A 27213-nucleotide genomic window follows, 5' to 3' on the forward strand; every position below is an offset into this window, starting at 1 on the left:
CCTGCAGGGAGATTTGCCGACTGCCGAGCCAAGTTGTCAAGTTTATAAAGTTGGTCGTCAAGTTTATAAAGTTTGCAGAATTCCCTTACGGTTCATTTAAGATCTAGACACTCCTAGGTGGTGTCCTGTCTATCATTCCCAATGTTCCTAATTTGTGTCTTCTTTTTTTCCTCAGTGTAGCTAAACTTTTGTTGATTGTGTTTGTCTTTATAATGAGCTGGCTTTTTCCCCCTCCTATTTCTTACCTGTTTTCTATTTTATTGATTTCTCTTTATTATTTTTTCCTTCTTAGTTTGGCTTTACTCTGTTCTTCCTTTTCTAGCTTCCTAAAGTAGAAACGTAGACCATTGATTTTAGACCTTTCTTATTTTCTCACCTAACCTCTAAAAGGTAGGAATTCTTCTCCAAGTGCAATTTTAACTGCATGCCGCAGGTGTTGGTGTTTTCGTTTTCAGTCAACCCAGATTGGCTGTTTCTTTTTGGGTTCTCTAAAAGCAAGTTGTTGGGACTTTTGAAAGATGTTATGTTGCCAATTTCTAATGTAATTCCATTGTGGTCAGAAACTCCACTATGTAAGATTTCAATGTTTTGAAATCTATTGAGATGACTTTTATGACCCAGCCTATGGTCTCTCTTAGTGAGCTCATAGGATTAGAAGCCCATGGTGTTGGTAACAGCGAGGTCACGCCTAGCTGCAACAGTGGCTTACAACTGTTCCTGAGAGCCTATGGTCAGCGATCTTAAGTCTTTTCGAAAGTTACTTAGAAGCTACGCCGAACCATAGGGAATTGTTCCTTCTGTACAGCTTAAAAAGGGCTGAATATAGGCAGTTTCATATGATTCAACCTAATGGAATGTTTCTTCCCAGTAGCCTTTAGGGACCTTATCTGTTCCATAGTTGGGTTTGATTAGATCTCCAAAGGCCCTCTGGTTGATTTTTCTTCTACGGATGGAATGGGGGAAGGACAGACCAGACAAATTTGGCAGGAACTTTCTTCCAGTGATTGAAGAGAAAAATCGCAGCAAGGGGAGATGTTTCTTACATGTTGCCTACGACCAGTGCAGCTGAGACTTCGGTCGTGGTGAACGTGGGGCCTCTGGACCTGAGCCTGTGAGGGTGCAAGTAGAGGAGGACCTTGGCGCATCCTAATGGGTGTTGGATTCCACACCCAGCCCTGGGGGAGGCGAGGGAGGAATCCCGGGCCAAAGCCGAGCCCCTGGATTAAGAGCATTCAGAACCTGTAGCCCTGTAACGATGGGATATCCCTCACCATCAGTTTTTGTATTTCCGTGGGCTTTGACATTTGGGCGTGTAGGAAATCGCACTCGGTAATGTTCCTTCCTGTGCTCCATAGAATTTTCCTAATGCCCAGTAAAAAAGAGCTACTCAAGATGCCGTCCTGCGTGGTGCATGAAGAAACCTTCAGTAGAGGAAGCAGATGACTCTGTGGTGTCACTTGACACTCTGAACCATGCCCATCAGAATCCTGACCTGCTAGAAGTCTCTGTGTAGATACAATCTCTGCATCCACTTGTATAAGTGGCCTTGGGGGCCAGATAGGGCCAGCCTGTTTTCACGAAGGGCTAGAGGTGCCAGTGGATTTTGCTGGGGCCTGTTGGCTCATCTGGGATAAGACGCCACATGGAATCGTAACGGACTTAATCCAAGCGCTTCACCAGGTTGCTGCTGCTCCTGGGGTTTGGACCAGGCTCTTTCAACTTGCCATTTAACCTGAACTACTAATTACGATGACGAAAACTCTGTTAGTGACTCAAATGAATTCTCTCTGACCACACCGGTCTCACACAGCCCAGATTGCTAGTCATCTAAAGCAGGGAGGCATCTCCTTGCTCCGGTACTGGGAACGGGATAACACTTGGACCCGTTTCTCATTACTTCCTTCATTGGCAGTGACTTGAAGCGAAATGAACCAGTATTCAGTGAGCTAGAGTTTTCTGTGCATCGTTCGGATTGCAACATTACGAAGCACACAATGCTGTCTTTGTTGTACACGTGAGAAGTAATACTGGGGAGGCGAGGTTACTTCTTCAAGGTCACATGCCTAGTAAATGGCAGACCTGGGATCTGAACCCAGATCTGTTTGTGCATGTAGCCTTCAGTGCTGCGTACTGTTTCCTAGGCATGGAAGAGGCAGCTCAAAGGAGCTAATTGTGTTTTTGAAACACTTTGCCCTCCTGTCGTTCAACTTATCTAGAAGTAAAGACCGATTATAAATTGACAAGGCCTCTGGCAAGTTTGCAACACTCAGAGGGGCGAGTAGGAGGCAGAGCACTTTCTATGTCTTGGCTTTCTTGTGGCCCATGGCAGGATTGCTAAACTATTCGTCTAGTTTCCAACAGATACTTACTTAGCACCTGGTATTGGTATGTCCCAAATGCTGGGGACACGATTTCTGTCTCCCTAATGGCTGATTGTAGGGAACAGTTAGGCAGTGATGGGGAACAGAGGAATTAACTAAAACAGCTACTTTTTAAAATGTTCACTTCTTGATTTTTGAGAGAGAGAAAGAGAGCACAAGCAGGGGAGGGCCGAAGAAAGAAGGACAGAATCCCTAGCAGGCTCTGTGCTGTCAGCACAGAGCCCGACGTGGGGCTCAATCTCACAAAGCATGAGATCATGACCAGAGCTGAAATCGAGAGTCGGATGCTCAACTGACTGAGCCCCCCAGGCACCCCAAAAACAGCCATTTTTAATGTTGGAGCAGGAGGGCAGGAGGAAATGACGTGCATCTGTCCTACCCCCTTCACAGATTTCTCCCTGAGTTGTGGAAATCACCGGAATAAAACTCCATTCACTGGAGAGAAAAAGATTTTGTGTCAATATTGGGCCATCTGGTATCTAAGAATATCCAAACCTTGACCTTTTTCTGTCCCTGAGCAAAGCAAAAGCAGATGCTTGCTGGATTTGAGCGTACATGTCCCCGTGAGGCTAAAAACCCTACCCTACTCTATTTCTGGGAGCTGCCTGGTACCCGGGCCTATTTTGTTTGTAGAACACGGGGACGGAGCTGTTCTGCAGTGGGCTCGTTCTCTTTGAGCACACCGGTTCTCTTCCACAGTTCCATCCTGTCGTGTTCTCCTGCTTTCTTCATGTCTTGTTTTGCTGGCAAAGGAGTTTTATTAAAATCTTTGTAGCAAAGGAACTTCTTGCCGCCTTCATTATAACTATAAAAAATGAAAACAGAAAATGCTAAGAACTGGAGGTCTTTGTATTTCTTGACCTGAGTGGTTATGTTTGTATTTGCGTTGCATTAATTCATTGTTTTGTATGCTTCTCTTTACGCGTGTTATCCCCCCACCACAAAGCAGAGAGAAAAGCCAGGAGGAGCTACATTCAATTATTAACATTGCTCACATCTAGAGGTAGAAACAGGGAGGTCTTTTTCTTTTTTCAAACCTATTTTAAGATTTGTCTCTTGATTCCACGCGTTTATTTCATGCAGTGAGCAGATTCTCTCTGGGTGAAGAGTGAATCGATATCTCATTTAGAGGAAGAAGATAGTTCTGTCTTGATTCGCCCTACTCTCTTCATTCTAATGTGCTCATCTCTTTGCCTTTCCCACTGAAGACATTTGTTATGTCAGACGCTTTTATGCTAGAGTTAATCTTTCAGTCTTCCTGAGAAACTTGAGCTCCTAGATGCATTCAGATGAAGTATTATGACCACTTGCAGGATCTTTTGGAAGGAATTCTTGCATGGGATGCATTACAGTCTAAACCACAGGTCAGCAAATTATGTATGGTTTCTGGGCTGAATCTTGTCCACTCTGGCTCTTTATAAATAAAGTATTATTGGAACGCAGCCACATCCACTCACTTACCTATTGTCTATAGAAGCTACAGTGGCAGGGTTGAGGAGCTGAGACAGAGGCTGTACGGTCCACAAAGCCAAAAATATTTACTCTCTGGCCCTCTGCAGAAAAAATTTCCCAACCCCTGGTCTAAACCAGTAGTTCTGAACCCTGGCTACAGGGTATAATCTCCTGAGGGGCTTTTAAAAACTGCTGCCTGGGCCCCACTCCCAGAGATTTTGATCTCCTTGACCTCGGGTGGGGCCAGACTTTTTTTTTTTTTTTTTTTTTTTTTTTTTGGTAAAGCTTTCCAGGTGAATCCCAGAGTTGAGAATCCATTGGTCTGGATTGACTGTGATGGTCTCTTCCGGCAGCAGAAATATGACTTTGTGCCTCTGGCTCCTAGGAGCCACCAAAAGTCTGCACCAAAAGTATCTTCGGGTGGTTGGGAGAGTTGGCTTAATCTCCCGTGAGAAAGTGCTGACCCACCCTGAATTCCTGGGTTAGGTGGTGGTGAAGCTTGACCTTATCGGTTATCAGTTTTGCCAACATTCTTTCTGAGGCTTTAGGCCCATCCCACAAAGACGGCCTTCCATTGGTTACCCAGGAGAGGGGTTTCTCCTCTACTACCTAGGGGAGTGTAATGGCCACAGTCCATCCATTCAACCTTCTGTTTTCCTTCGTGGGTAAGCGTGTTGGAGCTGGCAGGGGAAAAATGGATCACACGCAGCATTTTTCACGGGTATTAGTTGGCAAGACTCAATCTTAAAGGCGATTGCAGAGCCTATGTCTGTTGAGAGCTAATCCCCTAGTCTGCCCTAGAGAGCATTTCTGAGAGAACTCTCAGTCTGAATTTGGTGGCATCTTGTGTTACTTCTGTAGGTCACCTCTGAGCGGGCTTGGTTGATATTTTCTGTTCCTTTGCTTATGGTGCCTTTAAAAACAAATGTCATGCCCTCCTCTGTTGGCCTGGGTTACTTACGTGCATGCCTTTGTCGCTGCTCTGGTAATTAGTACCTGTCAGCATGGGAACTGTCAGGGCTTGCCATCCTGTCTGCCAGGGTTCTTTTGGCTTCCTTGAGCAGCTCCCTGTGGTGCCGATGCCTGGAGGTGCACACCTGGTCCTAAGGGGCAGTCTGCCCAGAGGATGTCTTTGGAGAAGGACTACTGGTCTTTCAAAGCATGTTACCCCCCTGGGGTGATCTTAGGTTCCCACGGCACAGAGGAGGCCTGTGTGTATCAGAGAAACAGGGAGACAGAGACAGACACACCAGCAGACGTGTTTTCCCTTTTCGATACCCTGGAAAATCAAAATCCAAAATAAGTCCTGGGGTCTGCAACGTCATGAGTGCTAAATGCACGGGCCACGCTCACCTCTTGGACAGTGGGCACTGGGGAGCCCGGGGTCCATTCCTTCTCTTGTTGGAGAAGCTAATCTGATGAAAGAATCTGGGGCATCTGGCCCACAGGAGCCCAAGATTCAGACCGAGGTCCCTTTTTGACTGATGTAGATCAAGGCACTGGAAACTTAGTCTTCGTTCAAGTGGGGAGACGTGATCATCGTCTCTCACAAAGATTTTCCAAGAGTTGATGTCGCTGTGGTCCAGCTAGACTGTAACCTGATTTTCGTGTTACCCAAAGCACTACGGTAAGCCTGAGTGGGCTCCTTAAGCTGTTTAATAGCTGTGGCCACTCAAGTCTTCAAGAGAGAAGAAAGCTTCAGAGGCGAAGGTCTGGTATTTATCATAAACCTTGAGGTTGGAGACATGTCTTAACAGAGGCATGATTCTTTTTTTAAATGTCATGGAGTGCACGCCGTGAAAAATGGAGGCTGGTGCCCTGAGGTGTTCCTTGGACTCCAGGAATGGGTTCCATTAGACCTACCGGCAGATGTCAGGAACTAAGGATTTGGCTTTGCAAGTTAAATCACATTTTTTTTTTTAATTTTTTTTTTCAACGTTTTTTATTTATTTTTGGGACAGAGAGAGACAAAGCATGAACGGGGCAGGGGCAGAGAGAGAGGGAGACACAGAATCGGAAACAGGCTCCAGGCTCCGAGCCATCAGCCCAGAGCCTGACGCGGGGCTCGAACTCACGGACCGCGAGATCGTGACCTGGCTGAAGTCGGACGCTTAACCGACTGCGCCACCCAGGCGCCCCTAAATCACATTATTAAACGTTATGCCAGTGTTCATGATGCTCCTTCGTATTTGAAGATAAAGGGACTCACTCTTTTAGGTACTTGAGTTGCCTCTTCCCTCGTCCCAGTCCTGGAATTTTTAAATTTTAGAGACTGTAGCAAAGCTAACGTGAATGCTGTCTGCATAAGGAAACCCCGTTTTATCATTTGGGATGGTTTCAGCCGTAAGTCACAGAAAAGACCCGCTCCTTGTCACATAAGAGTCCTTCAGCGGTGGGGTGGGTCCCCCCATGGGTGCATTCGGTGGCTCAGGGATACCATTTCTCTATCGGGCTCCCCCTCCAGGACTCGGTACACCTTGAGTCTCCCCCAGGGGAGGGGTGCACGCCCAGCGAGCCGAGGGTCCTGTTAGTTAGGAAGGAGAGCTGGGGGGCTGGTGGCTGTGTATTTGTCTAGCCGTATCCTGTTATTTCAAGTCTGTCAGCTAGTTTTCCCTGTGAAATTGCGCAGAAGAGGACTTTTGTGGCAACGATTTCAGACCGTTACGTTACTGCTGTCGAATGCTGTTGTCAGTTTCCCCGGACTCTGGGAACCCAGAGTTACTTTCTACCCCACGTGGGAACGACCACAGGTGGCAGCCGTTGGCGTGGTCTCCCTCAAACGCAGGGTGACGGGTGGACCCACGTGGGGGTGAGCAGTCAGCGAGCCCTGGGCTCATTTGCTTCTTATCTGCGTCCAAGTGGAAGTCCCTTTACCTCAGGTCGGGGGGGAACATTTAAGTCCCGGGAGTTCAAGGTGGGGGTTTTGTAGAGATGATTTCTGACTCTTAAGGGCTTTGTTCGGGGCGTTGCTTTCAGTACTGGTCTTAAATGAAGCCAAGGAAGTCAGTCAAGATGGAAGTCGAAGCATTTGGAAATAGACACTCTTTGCCTCAGAAAGAATTCTGTTTTAAAAGTATTTTACTCCGTGTCCTCAAGAGATTACGATTCTAAGAACATTTGAGATAAAGTTGGCAAATGCTTAGCTCCTCCGGATATTTATTTCTTGTAGATTCTAATGGTTTGAAATTCTGACCGTGATAGGGACTATCTTCTTCTTATTATTTTAGAGAGACAGGGAGCACACGAGCAGGGGAGAGGGGTGGGGGGGGGGTGGGGAGAGAGAGAATCTTAAGCAGGCCCTATGCTCAGCTTGGAGCCCGATGTGGGGCTCGATCCCACGACCCTGAGACCGTGACCGGAGCCGAAATCAAGAGTCGGACGCTCAGCCGACTGAGCCCCCCAGGCGCCCCTGGAACTGTTTTTTTAAAGAGATATCTGAACTGCTCACACTACCTTTGGATGTAGTTCTAATTGAGGGTGTTAAACAATCTTGCTGTGTAAGCCCCTTGATGACTTTGAGCCGTCCTCTCTGATGCAAAGTGAGGAAGCGATTTTGAACTAGTCGCTAGCGGTTGGCACCCAGTCATCCGGGTGACAGGCAGCCTTCAGCTCCCAGAGCAGAGGGGTGAAGAGAAAGATGCCGGCGCTGCCGATGGGTTTTCCGAGCAGGTGGAATCGGTGGGAATAACCCGGACGCAGATGAGAGCGGTGCGGGCTTGGCCACAGCCGGGGACAGGGGCGCGCGCCGCCAAGCCGAGGTGGGGGCAGAGACGAGTCACTCCGGCACAGGGGCCGACGGCTTCCGAAGCTGAAGAGAGGAGACGGAAGCATCAGGAAACAGCCGTGCAGGGAGGTGAACGGGGTGATAGAAGGGCGAAGCGGCCACCAACTGCTCGGCTGCAGAATCCCTGGAAAAGGTTCTCCGCTGTCCGCACCGCCGGAAATCGGCTGACTGTGCTCCGCGCACAGCTGAACAGGCCTTCGCGTCCTGCTCACGCCAGGTCCCGGCTGTTCATGAGGGTGCCGCGTCTGGCCCGGAGCACGCGGCCTGGAAGAACAGCTTTTTCTCGGGCCTGCCAGCTGCTGACACGTTGCTAGAAAGTCGTCGTTTTTATTTTATAGAGCTTTACTAGTTGTTTCTCATGCCAAAAGTCGTTCATGTGGAGAATACAGATGTGAAGAAAGGAGAAAGAAAACCTTCTGTGATGAAACCATTGAGGATAACCACAGGTAGCTTTGGGATTCTGTCCTTCGAGTGACATCCATGTGTATATGTGTTTGAAAAGGAAGCAAAAACAGATTCATCCTGTATGTACTATTTATCTACTTAGAGCAGTTTTCCATATCATAATCACCACCCACCCCCCCGAGCGTATCTGTGGTTTTTAACCCGAGTAATTTTGCTTTCGAAGCAGTTTTGATTTACCGATAGCCATGTACTGCCTCGTGTGGAATCACGTAGAAGGGTCACATGCAGAAATCAAACGTCAAGATTTGAGGCTGTGAAATGTTAATTCCTTACGAGCCGGTGCCAACTTGTAAATTGGAGACTTAGAATTAATTATTGATTCAGAAGTTCCTGTCTGTGTGTATTTATTTATTTTGAAGGATCCATTATAAAATAAAATGTTTTCCTTCCGTTTAGCCTTCTCTGGATATTCAACAAATACAAAGTACGACCCATACCAAATTAAAGCAGAAATAGCAAGTCGTCGGGATAGGGTGAGTAAAAGAGCGCTCCCACAACTAGAAGCCCTGTGTGTATTTTCACGTAGCGTTACTTCTCGTGCCTCATCTAATGGGGGTCGGTGTGCCTAACACTCATATTGTGGTAAAAATTTTTAATTTCGTGGATTATGATGACGTTTGGTTTTACCCTTCACTTTTTTTCCTGACAGGAGGAGAAAAGTTCCTTTTTGAAAGCTCAGCCCAACTAACCAAAAGCCACCTGTACCCCTCTGTGTTTTCCCTAGAGCTAGGGTCCTCCTGCCCAACTTGGAAAGATTGGGTGACGTCGGGGCCCGGGCTCCACGGCCTGCTTCCCGATATCAGTGGGTTGCCGGCCTTGACCCTTGGCAGCTTTAGCTTCTCCTGTTCTCCCCTGGTTGCTATATTCCTAGGGAAATCTTTCCCGCAATGGCATTTGACCAGAAGGTTCTGATGCTCCTTCCCTGGGGACACTGGAATTCTTTACGTGCCCCCCCCCCATCTCATCCCTTCAGTGCCCTGCCTTGGTCGCGTGGGAAGGGGGACGGTTTTGTTGCGTTTGCAGCAAATCATGGGACACGTCTTGGAAACGAAGCCTGTTGGTGTCTCATGCCCCAAACGCCAGTATCTCTCTCAGTGCAGCGGTTCCCAAACTCTAGCGTGTCCAAGAAGAGCACCTGGGGAGTTGATTACACGTGCGAGCTGCCAGGCCCACCCCCTGAGGGTTTTTTTTTTTTTTAATGTTTATTTATTTTTGAGGGAGGGAGACAGAGTGTGAGCAGGGGAGGGGCAGAGAGAGAGGGAAACAAAATCCAAAGCAGGCTCCAGGCACAGAGCCCGACACGGGGCTCGAACCCACAAACCGTGAGATCGTGACCTGAGCTGAAGTCGGACGCTTAGCCGACTGAGCCACCCAGGTGCCCCCACCCCCTCCCGAGTTTTAACATGGGCCTCAGGTGGGGATCCCCAAGAAGCTCTCCATGTGACGCACTCTCAGGTAGTGGGACCGCAGACTTCCGGCAACAGTGTTCCCACATGTGGGGTCTCGGAGTAGTAAGTAGAGGGAAGGTGAAAAACGCATTAGGCAGTTTGCTGATTGTGATGTGTAAATCACTACCTGAAAAAGGAAATAGTTGCCGGTTCCACATAGGTAGGAACCTGTCGGGGACCTGGGATTTTTGTATCCAAGCGAGGCGCTTCTTCCACGCTGGCTGTTCTGTTTGCCCGTAGATGGAAATTCAGGGAGAGCCTAGGTGACCCAGCACATCGGGAGCGAATCAGGAACTTAGAGGACAATGCTAACACGAATCAGGAACTTAGAGGGCAATGCTAACACGAACAACTATAGAAACGATTTTCAGAGCTTTTTTTTTTTTGGAAAAAAAATATAATTTGTCTTTAGCTTTCCAGATTAAAACGAGAGCTGACCCAGATGAAGCAAGAACTGCAGTACAAGGAAAAGGGGGTGGAGACCTTGCAAGAGTGAGTTGCCCGCGATGACAGAGGGGGGGGTTCCTATGATTTGCTCTTGTGCTCGCCTGGTGGGTGCCTGGGTGTGCGTCCTGAAGCTTCACGGGCCTTCCGCTTCTATGCTTTTTTTTTTTAATGTTTTAATGTTTTTGTTTTTTTTTTTTTATTTATTTTTGGGACAGACAGAGACAGAGCATGAACGGGGGAGGGGCAGAGAGAGAGGGAGACACAGAATTGGAAACAGGCTCCAGGTTCCGAGCCATCAGCCCAGAGCCTGACGCGGGGCTCGAACTCACAGACCGCGAGATCGTGACCTGGCTGAAGTCGGACGCTTAACCGACTGCGCCACCCAGGCGCCCCCGCTTCTATGCTTTTATTTCTGCTCATGTTTTCCCCAATCCTAAGCCTCGGAATCTTTCTTTTCCCTGAAGATACTTGGTTCCTTTAAATGGAAATACCTGGGAAACAAGACCTTTATTTTACATTTATGCACATTCTCTGTAGCTGCACCGTCCAGGACCCCCGTGGATGTTTAAATTTGACTTCTAGTTCTATTGCTTTTAGTCTCAAATTGTTTTTATTTAAATTAAAGTGAACTAAAATTCAAAATTTAGAAGCCCAGTCACCTAGCCGTATCTGAAATGCTCAGCAGTCACATGTGGCCAGTGGAGATTTTCTCTACCTCGCTGCTGTTGGCACTTTGGACCAGATAACTCTGTGCATCACAGGATATTTAGCAGCGTCCCTGGCTTTGACCCCCTGGATGCCCGTAGTACCCTCCCACCCAGTTGCGACAGCCAAAATTCTCTGTAGACATTGCCAAGTGTTCCCTGGAGGGCACACGTGCCCCCGATTGAGAGCCAGAGGGCTAGCGGTGACTGCATCGGATAGAACAGATAATCGAACATTTCCATCGTCACAGAACATCCTGTGGGGCGGTCTGGTCTACAGACCTTCCTGTTGGCGTCTTTACAATTAGAACTTGGTCCCGACTAAGAGTTTGGGGGTGGATTTCTTTTTTGTGAGCTATATTAAGCCAGCAGATTCAATGAACACAAGTTATTTCATAAATGGTGATGTTGTCCTTCTGAAAGAATTGATTTTCTTAAGAAAGAGTATTGTATGCTTACTGGTCGGTCGAGATTCAGAGCCTGGCTTCTCTTGCTGCACGTGAACACGTGCCTCACGAGACCTTCTGTGCCTGCTCTTCCCATCAGTCACTGGGGATTGTGGTAGTAGCTCAGGCTGCTATAACAAAACATCCTTGGCCGGGGAGCTTAAACAGCAGCCATTTCTTTCTCACAGTTCTGGAGGCCAGAAGTCCAAGATCAGGTCCTGGCAAATTTGGTATGTGGTGAGGGCCTGCTTCCTGCCTCCTTGCCGTGTCTTTCCGTGGTGGTGGTGGTGGTGTGGTGAGTTCTGGTCTCTAGGGTCTCTCCTCCCCTCGTGGGGGACCCCACTCACATGACCTCATCTAACTCTCGTTGCCCCCCCCCCCAGAAGGCCCCATCCCCATATACCATCACATTGGGAGTTAGAGCTCACCTTGTGAATTTTGGGGAGACGCGCACCTTCAGATCATTGGGCCGAATTGTCCAGAGGGCGGTGCCAGTGCCTGCTCTGGCCAGCCTTCGGTGAGTGGCAGGGATCGTGTGGTTACTGGGCCTCGTAAGGGTGGGCAGCACGTCACTCTCTTGAATCCTGTGTGCGGACGCGGACGCGGTGACAGTGTGTCAAACGGGACTGATGTGTTGCTCTTGATAGGGAAGTGATACAAATGTAAGTGTCGGACAAGCATAATTATCTCAGCCTCAGATAAAGGGTAATCGCTGGGCATGCCCAACCCTGTTGTTTAATACTGTTCAATGTTGCGATTCATCTTCTTAATCATCCAGGATCGGTTTGGTTGATGGTTTATGGGCCCATTTCTTTATGAAGGACCTATTATAGGCACCAAGGGAGGCACAATAGAAAACTGAGCTGGGTCCTCCCTGGAGCCGAGTCCTGCTTGGCTTTCTCTGGCCCTGAGATGTGGCCATGCCCTCTGCAGGCCCTGCCGCGTGGTGGATTTTGATAATCCCATCCACACGCTTAGTGCGGCCGGCAGTCTTTAACCTTACTGTCAGCTTTTTGCTGCTCTGCCGTTTTCCAGCTGTGCACAGTCTCGTGTGATTTCAGTCTACAGTGGGAGTTCCTTTAACGAGCCCTAGTCCATATGGCTTTTTAAAAAAGTTCTGCTTAAGCAAATCAGTCCTTCTCGGTATCGGCTACTGTCGCGTTCCTCATCTTGTCCGTTTGCTACAGCGTTTCCCGGCGTGCCAATTCGTGCTCCGTAACTTTACGCATACGGCCCAGCCAGCCTCCAGATACTCCGATGCCTGCTAGGGCGCGTCCGTGTGTGCTGTGGCCACGTTTTCCTGTGTCACTTCCGCCGAAGGGCCGGATGAGAAACGAGCAGGAGCAAATAATTTCATTTGGGAGGTCTTCTACAGTTACGAGGGCCGTCTGGCTGAATCAGAGATTGATTTCATTCTTTCCTTTGGCCACCCAGGAGCTTTCTGTCATTACCAGGGAGAATCGGGACTTCACAGTGTCTCCAGATGATACCTAACTTAATGCTAGGCATCGTGCTGGCTGGAGAGCACAGCCAGTTCAGTTCTTGCTTGTAGAGCTCTGGGGAAGGTGATAGAGGTTTGGGGTGGTTCGGGAACACTGTGAGGACACACAGGACCCCCGAGCCTCAGAGGGGAGCCTTGCCCAGCACCTTTCCCTGCCGGCCCTGGCTTCTGTAGCGGGATCGCCGGCCCGGTGCCCGTCCCTCTGGCCTCCGTCCCTCCGGCCGTCTCCGTTTCTTTATGTGAACGCACGGGTTCCATTGCAACAGCAGCCGATGACTGAGCACTAGAAAACAAAGGTGTTGGGGCCCAGGGGACCGAGCATCTCTAGGAAGTGAATCCATCGCTTGTGGTCGAACTAATTTCAACAATAGGAAGAGGTGGCCTCGCTGTCTCCAGGTTTATTGGGTGGCGAGCAGCCAGGGCAGGCAGAGCTGTGACTTCACACCTGCGGCCGGAGCGGAGTATGGGTCGTGCTCCTAAGAAGAGAAGGGCCAGCGCTCTTTGTCTTTGCTTTCTGCTTTCCTTAGCAAGGTCTCCGTTGAGGAGTGGTGATGGTAAACGTGTCCCTGCGAAGGAGACAGTCTTCACCCCCTTCCAGAGCCCGTGAGGATGCCCGTGCTCCCCAGTGGAGGCTGGGAGAAGGTTCTGGACCTGGCCTCGGCCCTGGGGGACTCACTGCTGCTTTCCAGGTCGAGCCGCCTGGAGAGGTGGCTGCATTGTCACTACAGGCTCAGTCTGTCCTCACGGGAAGGACAGAAAACACAGGCACTCGTGCCATGCTTTACCTTTCTTCGCAAGCGAAAACTAAGCCGATACCCTTCCTCTGAGTATACACACTACGCGGGAGACGGAAACAGCCCCGTTCTCTTTCTGGTATTGAGGATTGACTCTTAAGTTTCCATCGAATCCTGCAGATTGGCATTATTATTAAGGACATTTGGGGAACCTTCTGGAAGCATTGATAATGGGATTGCCTCACCCCTAATACACGAGCTGTTGTACGCGAAAGGGCTTCTCGGATGTTATTACCAGCATCGATTTAAGCCAGAGACCCTAGCTTTTCCTCCAGAAAATTTTCTGCTGTTCTTGCTTCCCAGAATATCCAGTGTATTCTTTTCCAGAGCACCTCGCCAGGAGTTTAGCCGCTTATAACATTTTAAACTCTTACTTGTTTATCTTGGTGAACTTTCCTGGCTAACAAGGAAATCCATCATTATGCTTGGGTCCAAGTGAGGAAAAAAGAACCTTTTGTATTTTTTTTTTCAGGTCTGTGTATGTTGTTAATTTTTGTAAATGGGAGCTGGCCACGAACACCGTCCTGGGTTAATGATAGAATAGGTACGTGCCTGTGTGGGAGCGTGTGCGTGTAACGCATATAAACTTTTAACGATGGAAAACGTCAGGCGTACACAGGAGCGGAGAGAATAGTATCATGGAACCGTCCTGTGGCCTTGACCGCACTTCGGCAGAAGTCACCACACAGGGGCCGGTCCTGTTTTGTCCGTCACCCTGCCGCACCCCTGAGACCCTTGCTGCCTTACGGAAGCAAATCCCAGAACCCTTTTGAGTCCATAAATGGCTCTTCTGAAGTTACGGATCCCTTTTGAAAACGTAGCTACAACACCTGTTCCCCACTTAACAGTCCTCTCGTAACATCGTCCCCTCTCCAGCACGTTCCCGTTTCTCTGTTTCGTTTGGTCCAGGTTCGGAGAAGCCCCACATGGTGTTTGGTTGGTGTGTCTGTGAATCTCTACGCCCCTGCGCTTTTTTTTCTTTCCTTCTGACGACTTATTCATCGAAGGAACTAATTCGCTTGTCCTGTAGAATGTCCCTGATACTGGATTTTGCTGCTTTGGCCCTCGCGGGCTCGCTTGACACGTTCCTCTGTCCCTTGCTACTTATGCAAACTAGTGTCATTAGTCTGTGAGGCTTGATCTGATTTGAGTTCAGGTTCTCTTTCTTTTTTTTCTGGGGGGAGGGGGAGGGGCTGGGCTGGGCAAAGTCCCATTTCCTGGGATGTGGAGATTGTTGGTGGGGCCTGGCATCGTCAGCCTCATTCGCCCATTTATAACGTTCCCCATCAGCTTTACACCTGCTGCTGTGCCCGTGTGGGTAGGAAGGCGTTCAGGATAAGTTCCCGAAAGTGGGTTTGCTGGGTCAAAGGGTAAATGCCCTGGTCGCGTTAGGAGATGTGGCCAGATCCCTCTCTTTACCACGTTGCCTCCCCGCCACTGACAGGTGAGTTTCTGTTGCCACGGCTGTGCCGACAGAATGTGTTGTCGAGCTTTCACGTTGTTGCCAGGCGCAGAGGCGGGAGAGAGTATCTCGTCGTGGTTGTCATTTGAATTTCTCTGGAGGCTCTTGCTAAAAGTCAGACGATCAGAGCAGCGTTTACGGGCAACGGAAGTCTTTTTCTAGAAAACTTGAGCTTTCCCAGTGAAAAGGCGGCTGCGCTCCCTGCCCTAAAGTTTCCGAAGGGTGTTTGGGAAAATTATCTTAATGTAACTTGTTACTCCCCTCCAGGGGCAAAGGCGGAGGGCTCAGGAGTGGCATGTGCACAGCTCCCCGAACGGGTGATGTACAAGAATGCGCTGAGTGTGCCAGTGGGTGTGGGAGAGTTCCCTCTCTAGTTATTCTAGATCTCCTGGAGATCTGGAACGTACCTCATGTTAGATTCCCAGTTGTCCTGCAGCCAGAAAGCTCATTTAACGTTGCTTCACCCTGAGTTTCCCACGCTTACGTGCCGTTGCAGCCTTTTTTTCTACCGAGACACCCGTGAGGTTCCCGAGAGCTGGTGTGACAGCCCGAGACGCTTTGGCAGGGGGCACTGTCCTGCCCATCTTTTTACCACCCGTTGTTCTTGGTGTGCTGTTATCACACCTGACCCCCGTTCCCTTCTCCCAGCTTCTAGCACGGTGGCTGTTACGGCTCACCGTTCTCACGCTGTGGCCGTGGGGACTTTTCAAATGCCGCCTGTGCTTGTGGTTCTCCGGGGCTTTCTCTCTCACTTAGAATACAGTCCCCCGGATGATCTGGCCCCTGTCCTGACCTCGTTTCCCCCAGTGTCACCCCCACTCCTCTGTGTCCACCCCCTGACCACCCTGCTGGCTCTCCCCACTGGAACTTGCAGCCTCCTGTCCCCGGAACACTCTTTCCCCCAAATTCTACTTGCCTGCCTGTTCCCTCCTTTCTGTAGTTTTCTGGACAAATGGTGTCTTGCCAAGACCCTTGGCTAACCACTGGACCTAAAAAGGAGCCCTTTCCGTCACACTCTGTCCCGGAACCTGGCTTTGTTTTCCTTAAAACGCTGATCGCTGCCTGCCCTAATGATTTATTTTTTGTGGTCTCTCTTCTTGACTCGCATCGTGCCACGTGGGAACAAGGACTCTGCCTTGTTCCCTGCTGGGTCCTCAGGACCCAGACGCTTCAGGCACAGGGCAGGGCTGAGTGGCACGAGTGGACGCGGCCCTGGGTGCTATGCGGAGTGGCTGATGTCGCCGCTCCTGCCCGCTGGGAGCTGTGACGCGGTTCGTGTCACTGCTGGACACTGGCACCCTCTGGGCTGCCTGGACCACCGGAGGACTGTGTACATCGGCCCGGTCACCTTCTTATTAACCGCCCTCCAGCACTACCTTGTCGTCTACGCGCCATGCTCTGTTGTGTTTTAAGAAATCCTGTTCCTCATTCCTGCTGTTGACATCACAGAGAGGGGCTCACGAAATATTCCAACGACCAGTTTCCAGGGGGCACATTCTTCGCCACGGGGTACCGTTTTCTCTTCGAGCCTCGTAATTGCTTGATGAACGTCTTCCCGTTTGGGCGGTGTGCGCAAAGTGAAAGCCACGTGTCTCAGACAAGAGTGACTGCACGCTCCCGAGCAGTCTGTACTAGAAGGACGCGGTATTAGATATGGGAATGAGCGTTCTCTCTCCAAGGGGATTTAGCGTTTTCACAAGAGAATGGGATCGTTCACAGTTGGAACAGGCTGAGGCCGACAGTTTCCCAGTAACATAGCCCGTCAGGTACAGCCCGTGCGGAAGCCCGGCACCACTCAGGTAACTGGAAAGCGTGCAGCAGCGGGGCGGAAACAAAAAGAACATTGTTCCTGGTCGCGGGACAGGTCTGCTGCTGCACACAGGCCCTGCTGTTGATAGAAAGCTGCCGGAAGCTGTCTGAGGTCCCTTCAGGGCCCCTTGCCAGAGCCGGTGATGTAAAAGGTGGAGTCGTAACAAAACTCCTCATTCTTTTGGGTTGTAATGTGTGGTATTAACATGGAATATCTTCAGCGGCCTGGCAGCCCTTTTCTTCCAAGCTGTGGGTTGAAGGAGCCATTTGGTTTTGTGTTTGCCGGTGCGGTTCTCTTGACGTCTTAAATCCAACAACAGACATGGAAACCAGGGTAGTAGAAGGTGGAGGTTCATAGATGCTCTGAAATGCCTTCTCACCCGTACTGCTGTCATCGCCTGAAGCTGCACCTTCTCCTTTTCCCTCTAACCCTTTCTTTCAAAAGTAGACCCTGGAGGGCACTGGTTTACTTTGGGGCCACATCTGACTGGCTGTGGGGGTGGCCTTCGGCTGTGACACAGTGTGAATTTGGAGGCCTTGACTCTGAGCGTATTGCTAGCCCAGTGATGAAGAGGCTGAGAGCCGGTGTGAGCGGCCCTGGTGTGAACTTCACCGTGCCTCTTACTGGCTGCGTGACCCTGAGCAAGTCACTTAACCTCTCCGAGGCTGCTTCAAGATGTTGGAACGTGGAGACTGTGGTCTGGGTACTGGATTTTTTTTTTTTACACTGTGCCTCAGTCCATTTGGGCTGCTAAAGCAAAATACCACAGACTGGGTGGCTTATAAACAATAGAAATTTATTTCTTAAAGTTCCAGAGCCCGGAAGTCCCAGATCAAGGTGCCAGCCTGGTCGGCCTCTGTGTAGCCACCGTCTTGCTGTGGCGTCACAGGACGGAAGGGGCAGGGAACTCTGTGGGGGTCTCCTTTATTAGAGCACTGATCCCACCGATCCCAGTCATGGGGGCTTCTCCCTCATGACCTCATCGCCTCCCAAAGGCCCCACCTCTTAACACCATCCCCCTGGGGGTCAGGATCCCAGCATGTGAAGGGGGGTGCGTAAACATTCAGATCATAGCACCGGGTGTCCTAACTTAAGTTTTTACCTTTTGTTGACAGTTACCACTTTTCTGTCATTTTATTTGAGATGTATCCGCACTCTCTTGGGCTCTTGATTAAAATTAAAAAAAGAAAAAGACAGTTTCTTGGCAGTCACAGATGTTACGATCTTCTTTATGAAATGGAGTATATTGGTATTTTAGAAAATACCAAATCACTGACCACATCCTCTGAATTTGACCAAAGTTCTAGAGGGAATTGGAGCAAAGGGAGAAAACTCCCAAAGAAATGAATTTTGCAGATGGGAAGGAAGGGGTTTCCTACCCTTTGAAGTTTTTATTAGATGAAATTTATCATCGTTGAAAAATGGAAGCAGTTGGGATTCTGTGAAGCCTTGCCTGCCCTTAGAAAAGCATATGGGCCCGACCTTCGCCGCTCTGAGCAGGAGTATGCCTGTGGGATCAAGGGGGCAGCACTGTACTTGGCGATCCGACACAGGCTTGAGAATTGGGAGACGTGGGTTCGAAACACTGCGGCTCTGCCGGATCTTAGCTTGTCATCTGGGGCCGCGGAGGTCATCTCTCTGAGCCTCAGGTTTTTCATTATAAAATCTGAGAGGGTTATGCTTCCCTCATAAAGCTGCTGAGGGGACTCAACGAGGTGACAGACGCCAAGTGTGCAGCAAGACCCTGGTGCCTAGTAGGTGCTTGGCACGTTCAACTATTGTACTAGTTATATAATTATATAGTGTAATCAAATAATATATACCGTATAGAGTGTTTACCTAAGGTTATATTTGCATAATACATAATGACCCTTTTAGATGATTGTATGTTCTGTTCTATAACATTAATATTGACATACAGTTGTGAAATATGATGCACAATACAATAATGGTATATAACTGTTTTTAAATAACAGTATTCTCTCTGAAATACCAGGACTTCGAGATCATGTTCCCTAATAGCTTTCGCACTTTTTTAACAGCGGAATCTTTTTCCTTTCCCTTTCCTGCACATGACATCTTCTATGGAACCAACCAGAATGTCTGAGACGGAGCAAAGGGGAGGTGCTCGCTGAAGCAGGGGTGAGGGTCCTCGAGCCCTAGATGGGCCCTCCCTGTAGCCGCTCCTGCTCCCCGCGCCGGACACCCTTGGCACAGAGCGGAGACAGCTGTTCTAGGCCAATCTGCATTCTTTTCGAGGTCCCAGAGCCACTTGGGTATAGCCAAGGCCAGAGCGCAGGTCCGTGGCCTTGAAGTTGAACTTCCGTTCTCCCAGGTGCTGTGCAGCGTCCGCCGGCAGCATGAATTACGGGGCTGCCGATCCCTCTTCCTGAGGGAATTGCGGCCTGTTTTCCTGTGTGTGGCAGCCGTTCCCGTCATGGGGCCTGGTGCCTTGACGGGCTGCTGGCTCAGCCCCTGGGTTTACTGATGTGATGGCCACGCGCAGGCGTTCTTGCTACTGAAAGCCGTAAGGAAGTCACAACACTTACGTATAAAGCTGGAGCTGGCATGCGTAGGGTCTCACATCACAGCCTTAGCGCCGGGAGCGTGTGTCTGTACTTCTGTGGCTGTTTGATTAGCTTTGATTTTCAAGCACTTGAAAACATTGTGCTCGGTGCAGTGGAGTTCATTTCTCCACGGGGGTGTCGGCGTCAGGCGAGGATCTATTTGCTGCGTTTTTCGTTCTGGAGCAGTCGACCTGGTTAGCAGAGGCGCTGGGCATTGACTGTTACAGGGAAGTCAGACTTGCCCGGCCTTGGTGTTTTGTCTGAGAACGATGGAACCCTTCTACTGACTTCATGAGCCTCTGCGGGTTGTTGGCTGTGACATTAAATGAGATGTATTGGAAAGCCTTTTATCAGAGGATCGGTGCCAGGAGACCCTGTTACGTAAACGAGTCTGGCTTTTCCCTGCAAGAAAAACCGGGCCGCTTCTTCGGCGGATGTGGTGCTGTGAGATGGACGGCCTCTTATTTCCACCCTCTATTGGAGACCCTTGGTTCTCTGGAGAACAGCTGAAATGGGAAAACGCGTGGCCAGGCCCTGTTGGGATGGAAGCGTGTCACCCCTGGATGGGTGGGGGCCCGTGGCGTTGACTCCGTGAAAGAGAACTCAGGGCCAGGTTTCGTAAATACGTGATTAGCAGCTGATGCCGTGCCGGCAGTGGCCGTGGAACCCTGAAGCCCGGTTCCAGAGGGAGGGAATGGCTTCCTGCCTTGGTGTATTTGTCCTTCTCTTATTCCAAGGGTCGTGAGAGCTCAGATCAACTCTGGGCCTAAAGAACCAGAGTTGGTGAATTACTTACTTTTTCTCCCACGAATACACAGATTCAGTGTTATCCTGACGATAATAATAATCACCGCTAATATTACACGCCTGGCCTTTCCTCACTAAGTGGGGGAAACGTGAACCTGAGGTTTACAGAGGCCAAGCCGCTTGCCCAGGGTCCCGCTGTAGTGCTGCAGCGTCACTGGTCCTCACCAGTGTGCCAGGATGCTTTCGTGAGCGGAAAACCGGCGAGTTTGGGCTGGCCGTTAAGGATCCAGATTTTCCGGTAACGTGGGGAAGAACGGTGTCGAACTGGAACCTGCGTAATGGTGGGTCTGGAATCTGAAAGGCATGCTAACTACTTTCAAGCGGCGGAGTTCGTGCCCCTTTCTGGATCAGAGTATTCCAACTGCTTTAGCCCTGCGGGTTTCCAAGCCTCAAGACTTAGGTAAGGGAGGCGAGACAAAGGACGTGCTGTATGTGGGAGGCGGCCTGCTTTGTGGAGGCCAGAGCCAGGCCTAGTCTCTCAGTCAGCGCTCTGTTTCCACCACCTGGAAGCAGGCCTTGTGTGCCTGGGGGCGGCCTGGCTGGAAGGAAGGAAGGGAAGGATAGAAGGAGGGAGGGAGGGAGGGAGTTTGGATGGATGGATGGAAGGAAGGATGGATGAATGGATGTTTGGATTGAAAGAAAGAACTGAGGAGGTGAGTAGTAAGGAGAAAGAGAGAGGGAGATCAGAACGAGAATGAGATGGAAGAAGGTAGCGGAGACAGTTTCCAATTTTATAGAAGGCATCGCTATTAAAAGTTCACAACATTTTGCTGTTTCCCATATGCTCTCCTTGCACACAGATGTCATTCGTATGTTTATTTAATAGACAGTTTTGACCGCTAACCCAGATGCCGGGGATAAACAAGTAAGACATAATCCCCCTCTCAGAGAGGAGTTTACCATCTCAGGATATTACTTAAGCCAGTGTTGTTGCCTGATCATTAGTAGAGGTCATGGGAATCCTGATTCGAAGGTCCTCACCTGCATTGGATGTTCCTGGAGCAAAGGAAACCGTCCACCGGCCAAGGCTCATCTCTGCCTGTTTACCACAAGCAAGAAAGGTTTTATGGGATCTTTATTTCTCTTTGCCACAACGCTTTTAACCGTTTCCCACCTTTCTGTAAAGCTTTTGAGTTATGTTGTTGTTGTTGTTGTTATTGTGTAATGGAATGTTATAATCTCTTATTTTTATTTTTTAACCAGGATTGATCGTAAGATGTCAAGCACTCACACCAACTACAAGCTGGACGAGGCACAGGCCATAATGAGTGAGCTCCGGACCATCAAGAAAGCCATTTGCACAGGCGAGAAGGAGAGGCGGGACCTGATGCAGGTAGGGGCCTGGCACTCTTCAGATCCCATGTCCGTTCGTCTGCCTGCCTACGCGTCTGTCTTTTATTTAAAATTTTAGGAAAATATGTACTTACCATATATATTATGATATGTATGTATTATATATGCAATCCATATATTTTTAAATACATGCATATATAATACATATATGTGTATATATGTTCTTTATGTGTGTATAGTTATGTATACTGTATATTAAAATGTTTTCAAATACGGGTATTAGTTATTGCTAGGGCCGCCATGACAAAGGAGCACACACTGGCATAGAACAACAGAAATTTATTCTTCCAGGGTCTGGTGGCCAGGACGCCAGAGTCAAGGTGCCGACGGGGCCCTGCCGTCTCTGAGGCGGTAGGGGAGGATCCTTCCTCACCTCTTCCAGCTTCTGGCATTCCTTGGTATCCCTCAGCTTGTAGCTGCATTGCTCCAGCCTCTGCCTTCCTCGTCACATGGTGCTCTCCCTGTGTCCCCGCATCTAAATGGTCTCCTCTTACAAGAGTGCCAATCACTGGATTAGAACCCACTCTAATTCTGTATCACCTCACCTTAACTTGATTCCGTCCGCAAGGACTCGATTTCCAAAGCAGCCCGCATTCCCAGATTCTTAGGACTTGAACGTAACTTTCTGGAGGACACGATTTAAGCCACAAAAATGGGTGATGCCTATTGTTCAATAATCAAAATAATTTTAAAAGTCTATGATGAGAGGTCTTGCTGTTGCCTCATTCGCTTGTCTCCTGTAACTACTTTTATTAGCTTCCCGTATACCCGGCTAGTGTTTATGCAGCCGCGGGAGAGTGTGAACGCGTGTTCAGCCATCCTCACGGGGAGCTAGGACTATGCCTGCTGCTCCCCTGCCCCGGCTTCCTCACCTAACGATAACACCCCGTCTCTTTTTCCGCATCTGTCCACCACACGCCGCTTCATTCCCTGACGTGGCCGCGAAGTACCCTACTGCGTGCGTACATTTCAGTTCCGTGGCTGCCATCAGTGGAGCATTATATCGTGTTCTTTTTTGTTCCTCGCGCTTCTGTAGATGTTGTTATTTTTAGAAAAAGCTTGAGTGTTTGCAAATGGGTGCGCGCTGGCCTTTTTGCTTGATGCTCGGGTGCTTTCAGATGTTTCTGTTACGGCTTTCATTTCGTGTTCCACACACTGAGTACCTAGTAGGCACCGGTCTAGATTCCGCAGAACGTAGGGCATAGAAGGGCACGTGAAGCAGAGCTCAGACTCGTAGGCCAAATGAGACAGGTGCACAGATAGCTGCCTTCCATGGCAGTGCTTCCTGAGGTCAAGGATCCAAGAGACTTGTCCCCACAGTGGTCACTGAGTTGCCCATTCCCAGGCCCTGCCCCGGGCCTACTAGATAAGGCTCTGGAGGTGTGGCTCACACATCTGTATTTTCACACGCCCTCTCCAGGTCACGAAAGTAAATGATCGACGGTTAGATTGTCTCCGAGCACTGGTAGCAAGAACAGCTTCTGCCATTTACTGAGGCCTCTGAGTGCAGTGTCGGACAAGGTGCCGTATGGATGTCACCCATCATAATGTGAGCCTAAACCCCAGGGGCGAACCAAGCGGCATTTCGCCACGGGGGCTTGGAGGCTCTGCCCCTGGAGGTTGCGCTAACTGCTCCGCACTGGCCGATCCAGGCGTGCAGGGCGGGGGCGACTGCCCAGTTGCCTCGAGTGGGTTCCCCACTTTGGAGGCTGGAGATAGAATTTCTAGAAGAAGCTTCAGATCCCAGCATCTTCTCTGAGACGCTCCTGGGAGAGGCATGGGGAACGTCCTCTCTAGTAAAATCAAAGAAGTTGTTCTGTCTTTCTTTTATGAGCTTAATGGTACCGGCCCATTCCAAGATGCCTTTGTCTAGAGCCAGAACCAGCTACGGGTGTTATACCGCTCCTGCACGTCCTGGTGTCCACAGCAATGTCTGCTGAAGATAAAAACGTTCAAAAGTCTTCTAAAAACTTGCAGAAAATCTCATTGCTCTTTGACTTGCACCCAAAGGGGTTACGTGTGCCAGAAGACATACTCTAGTTTTTGGCCAACTGACATCACGTGAGATGACTCTTGGTCATGTACAGTCACCTGAAAAACCAGGTTGTGAAAATACGTAAACATCATCTGGGAGTGGTTTTGCTTCTGTGTGGTTTATCAAAATCTCGAGGTGGCATTCATCTCAGACTCATTTATTGATAGAACGTTTTGGATGGCAGTGCTCCCCCCTTTTATTGAGGTACAGATGACAAAATTATATAAACTTAAGGTATACAACCTAATGATTTGATGTACATATATAATCTGGAATGATTACCACGATAAAGTTAGTTAACACATCCACCGTCTCACATAGGTACCGTGCGTGTGTGTGCGTGTGTGCGTGTGTGTGTGTGTGTGTGTGTTGAAACACGCTGTGTTTCCTAAAGAAGAAAAACAATAACAGTGGTACCCCGGCAGTTGTCTACGTTATCCACATGCTGGCAGGGGGACTCGGTCACAGGGGGACGTAAATGACGAAGAATTGTATTAAAGGTGCACGTGGCGGTAGACTTGGCTTCTCCACCTGGTGGGGGAGGGGTGGGGTGGGCCGGCGCCAGGGGCGGCCCTCAGCGGGAAGGGAAGCATCACCACCTCTGTTCAGGCGGCTCGTTTCCTTCTCCTCCAGAGCCTGGCCAAGCTGACCGACGGCTTCAGGAATAGCTTTTCTCTCACCGACCCTCTGCCGGAGTTCCCTCACAATCCAGGTGTGCTTGGCGATTCTTTACCTCAACAGTTCTGCGACGCTGGGTCTCAGACCGACATCGTCGGAGAGGTATGCCAGGAACCGGGGGCTGGGGTGGAGGGGAGGGCCGAATGTGCCAGGAGAGGAAAGAGCCGCCTTCGCAGTGCCGTCACTCATCACTCGTTTGTTTTCCTCTGCCACTTTCTCTTCAGAGATGTTTTGGCTTTTGTGCCATTGCGTTGGAGGAAAAAAATCCAGCTGTGAAGGTCCCAGGGCCTGGAAGGCAATCGAATTGCTTATTACCTCTCTCCTTGTGATTCTTTAAAATGGCAGAATCCTTTTGAGAATTGAATTTAGGTGTGTTTTTAACAGACATATGATATCTTACAACAGGGATCAGCTAACTTTTTCTGTAAAGGCCCAGATAGTAAATATTAAATTTTTTTTTAATGTTTATTTACTTTTTTTTTTTTTAATTTTTTTTTTTTAATGTTTTTTATTTATTTTTGGGACAGAGAGAGACAGAGCATGAACGGGGGAGGGGCAGAGAGAGAGGGAGACACAGAATCGGAAACAGGCTCCAGGCTCCGAGCCATCAGCCCAGAGCCTGACGCGGGGCTCGAACTCACGGACCGCGAGATCGTGACCTGGCTGAAGTCGGACGCTTAACCGACTGCGCCACCCAGGCGCCCCAATGTTCATTTACTTTTGAGAGAGAGAGAGAGAGACAGAGCGTGAGGAGGGGAGGAGCAGAGAGAGAGAGGGAGACACAGAACCTGAAGCAGGCTCTAGGCTCCAGGCTGTCAGCACAGAGCCCGATGCGGGGCTCGAACTCGGGAACAAGATCGTGACCTGAGCCGAAGTCGGACGCTTAACCGACTGAGCCACCCAGGCACCCCTAGATAGTAAATATTTTAGACCTTTGCCATAACTATCCAACTGTGTTGTTAGAATGCAAAAGCAGCCATAGGCAGTGTGCGAACAAATGGGCAGGGCTGTGTTCCAATAAAGCTTTATTTTTAAAAACAGGATTGGATCTGGCCTGCGGGGGCCATAGTTTACCGATCGTTGGCTTCGCCCAGTGATTTTCCGAGGCTTTGTGGCTGTAGCACCCTTGGGTTATACTTTGATGCTATTTCTTATTCTTCTAAAAGAATGTCAGGAAATTGAATTGAATCAAAATTAATTTTGGTTGGGACTTGGAAGAATTTCATAAGGCCCCTTTTGGCAATTAGTGAAGCCTTGAGTTAGCCACAAAAACAAAGTTGGCAGTCATCATCTGAAGCAGGGTGGTGAATGCTTAAAGACACTCCTGTTGTAATGTTATTGAGTGAAGTTTATTACAAATGGAAAACAAATTGAAAAAAAAAAGATGGCTTCTTTTTCTTAGAGCTTATTAAGTAAAGATGAGACATCAATGGAATGTGGAATGCCCTCCCCAAAATTACATAAAGAAAAGGAAACAAGGGGAAAAGACCATTGACAAAAACTCTGGGTTTTAAATAATTAACTAATATTTTGAAATTTAGGCGAATAGTATCTCTTTGAGAGTGCTATGGTAAATAATGACTCTTTGTCCTGGACGTCCCAGAACAGCCCTATTTTCAATTTTCCCCTCCTTGCTTTTAAAGGTCTGCGTAGACGTTTTTGACCAGGCAATTTTGGTTTTAAAGGATAGGGTCACCATCTATGTAAAGACACACAGAAAAGAATCTGTAAGTCAGAAATGCCTGCTATTTTTGCCTAAAGGGTTTGGTGTGCAGGAAAGAAAGAAGTACAAGACTCATTGAATTCCATGAATAATTGCCGTTATCATAGGGTAGGATTAGAATTTAGAGATTCGACTAGTTTGGAAGAAACAAAGGTTCTCTAATGATTAGGTAAGACTTTCTGAAAATATCAGGTGGGGAGTGGCTGGTCATGCCGTTGCAGTAACTCAAGGAGTAAATTGTTATCATTTGTGAGTTTACTGGGGCTGGCCCTGGACTGACCGCTTCATGGCTGTTACCTTATTAGTTGTTTCCATATACTTTTGATAGACGAGGAGATCAGGTGCCGAGTCAGCTAAGGTCATGTAGCCAGGGCTGGCTGGGTTTGAATCAACATTTCTGATGTCTAAACCCCTGTTTATATCATGTCGTTATAAAAAAGGATATTGAAAGGCCGTAATTGGATTGGTGGGCTATTACTGCCTAACAGATTACTCCAAAATGTAGCATCTTAAAACATCACACTTCGATTATCTCAGACTTCTACTGTGGGTCAGGAGTCTGGGTGGGCCCTCTGCTTCAGCAGCTCTCACGAAACTGCAATCAAGGCATCGGCCAGGGCTGCAGTCTCATCCAAGGACTTGACTGGGGAAGAGGCCACTTTGAAGCTCACGTGATTGTTGACAGGATTCACTTCCCCACGGGTTGTGGGACAGAGGGTTTTGCTTCTTTGCCGTATGGACCTCTCTGGCACCATAGCTTGCTTCATCAAAGTGTGCAAGCTGAGAGAGTCTGCCAGCAAGATGGAAGTCACTGTCTTCTGTAACCTGGTCACAGAAATGGCTTCTCATCATCTCTGTTGTATTCTATTGGTAATCATGGCTCTAGAGCACTCTCAAGGGGCTCACACGTGGGGCAAATCCCAAGAGGTGGAGACTACTGGGCACCATCTTAGACGTCTGCGTACTTGGCTTAGTTATCAGTTTGGGTCATCAGTTTTGTGGGATGGGTGTGGACATAATCGGCTATGCTTTTTGACCCCAGGACTTTGCAAACACAGATGTATACACGCTGCAGGCCTAATGCCGGGATTCGACGGTTGGGGTACATGCTATGTAGGAACTGTGAAGCAGGAACCTGCTGAATCCATTGGGTCGTAGGTTTTTCCTTTTTGACCAAGATGTCCATTTTGTTCTCAAAGAAGAGTGCAAAAACAGAGCTTAGAGATCTACAGGAGCGTCAAGAACAGGTTGAAGAAATATCTGTTGGTCTTGATGATGGGTCAGCTGCAGGAGTCTCCGACAAACAAGGTGGTGAGGTGACATGTAGCTCGTTTCCAGCGTAGATGGCTTCTGGAG

General features: G+C 49.0%; 1 protein-coding gene across 1 annotated transcript in view; it reads left to right on the plus strand.

Annotated features, from left to right (window-relative positions):
- WWC3 (WWC family member 3) overlaps window positions 1-27213 on the plus strand; it is a 118877-nt gene that overhangs the window by 50038 nt on the left and 41626 nt on the right. The window contains exons 4-7 of the mRNA XM_058714581.1: window positions 8479-8555; window positions 9943-10022; window positions 21272-21401; window positions 24090-24236. Of these exons, the coding sequence (XP_058570564.1) occupies window positions 8479-8555; window positions 9943-10022; window positions 21272-21401; window positions 24090-24236 (434 nt within the window). The remainder of the gene's footprint in view (window positions 1-8478; window positions 8556-9942; window positions 10023-21271; window positions 21402-24089; window positions 24237-27213) is intronic.

The sequence above is a fragment of the Neofelis nebulosa genome, chromosome X (genome assembly GCF_028018385.1).
Source record: "Neofelis nebulosa isolate mNeoNeb1 chromosome X, mNeoNeb1.pri, whole genome shotgun sequence".
NCBI lineage: Eukaryota > Metazoa > Chordata > Mammalia > Carnivora > Felidae > Neofelis > Neofelis nebulosa.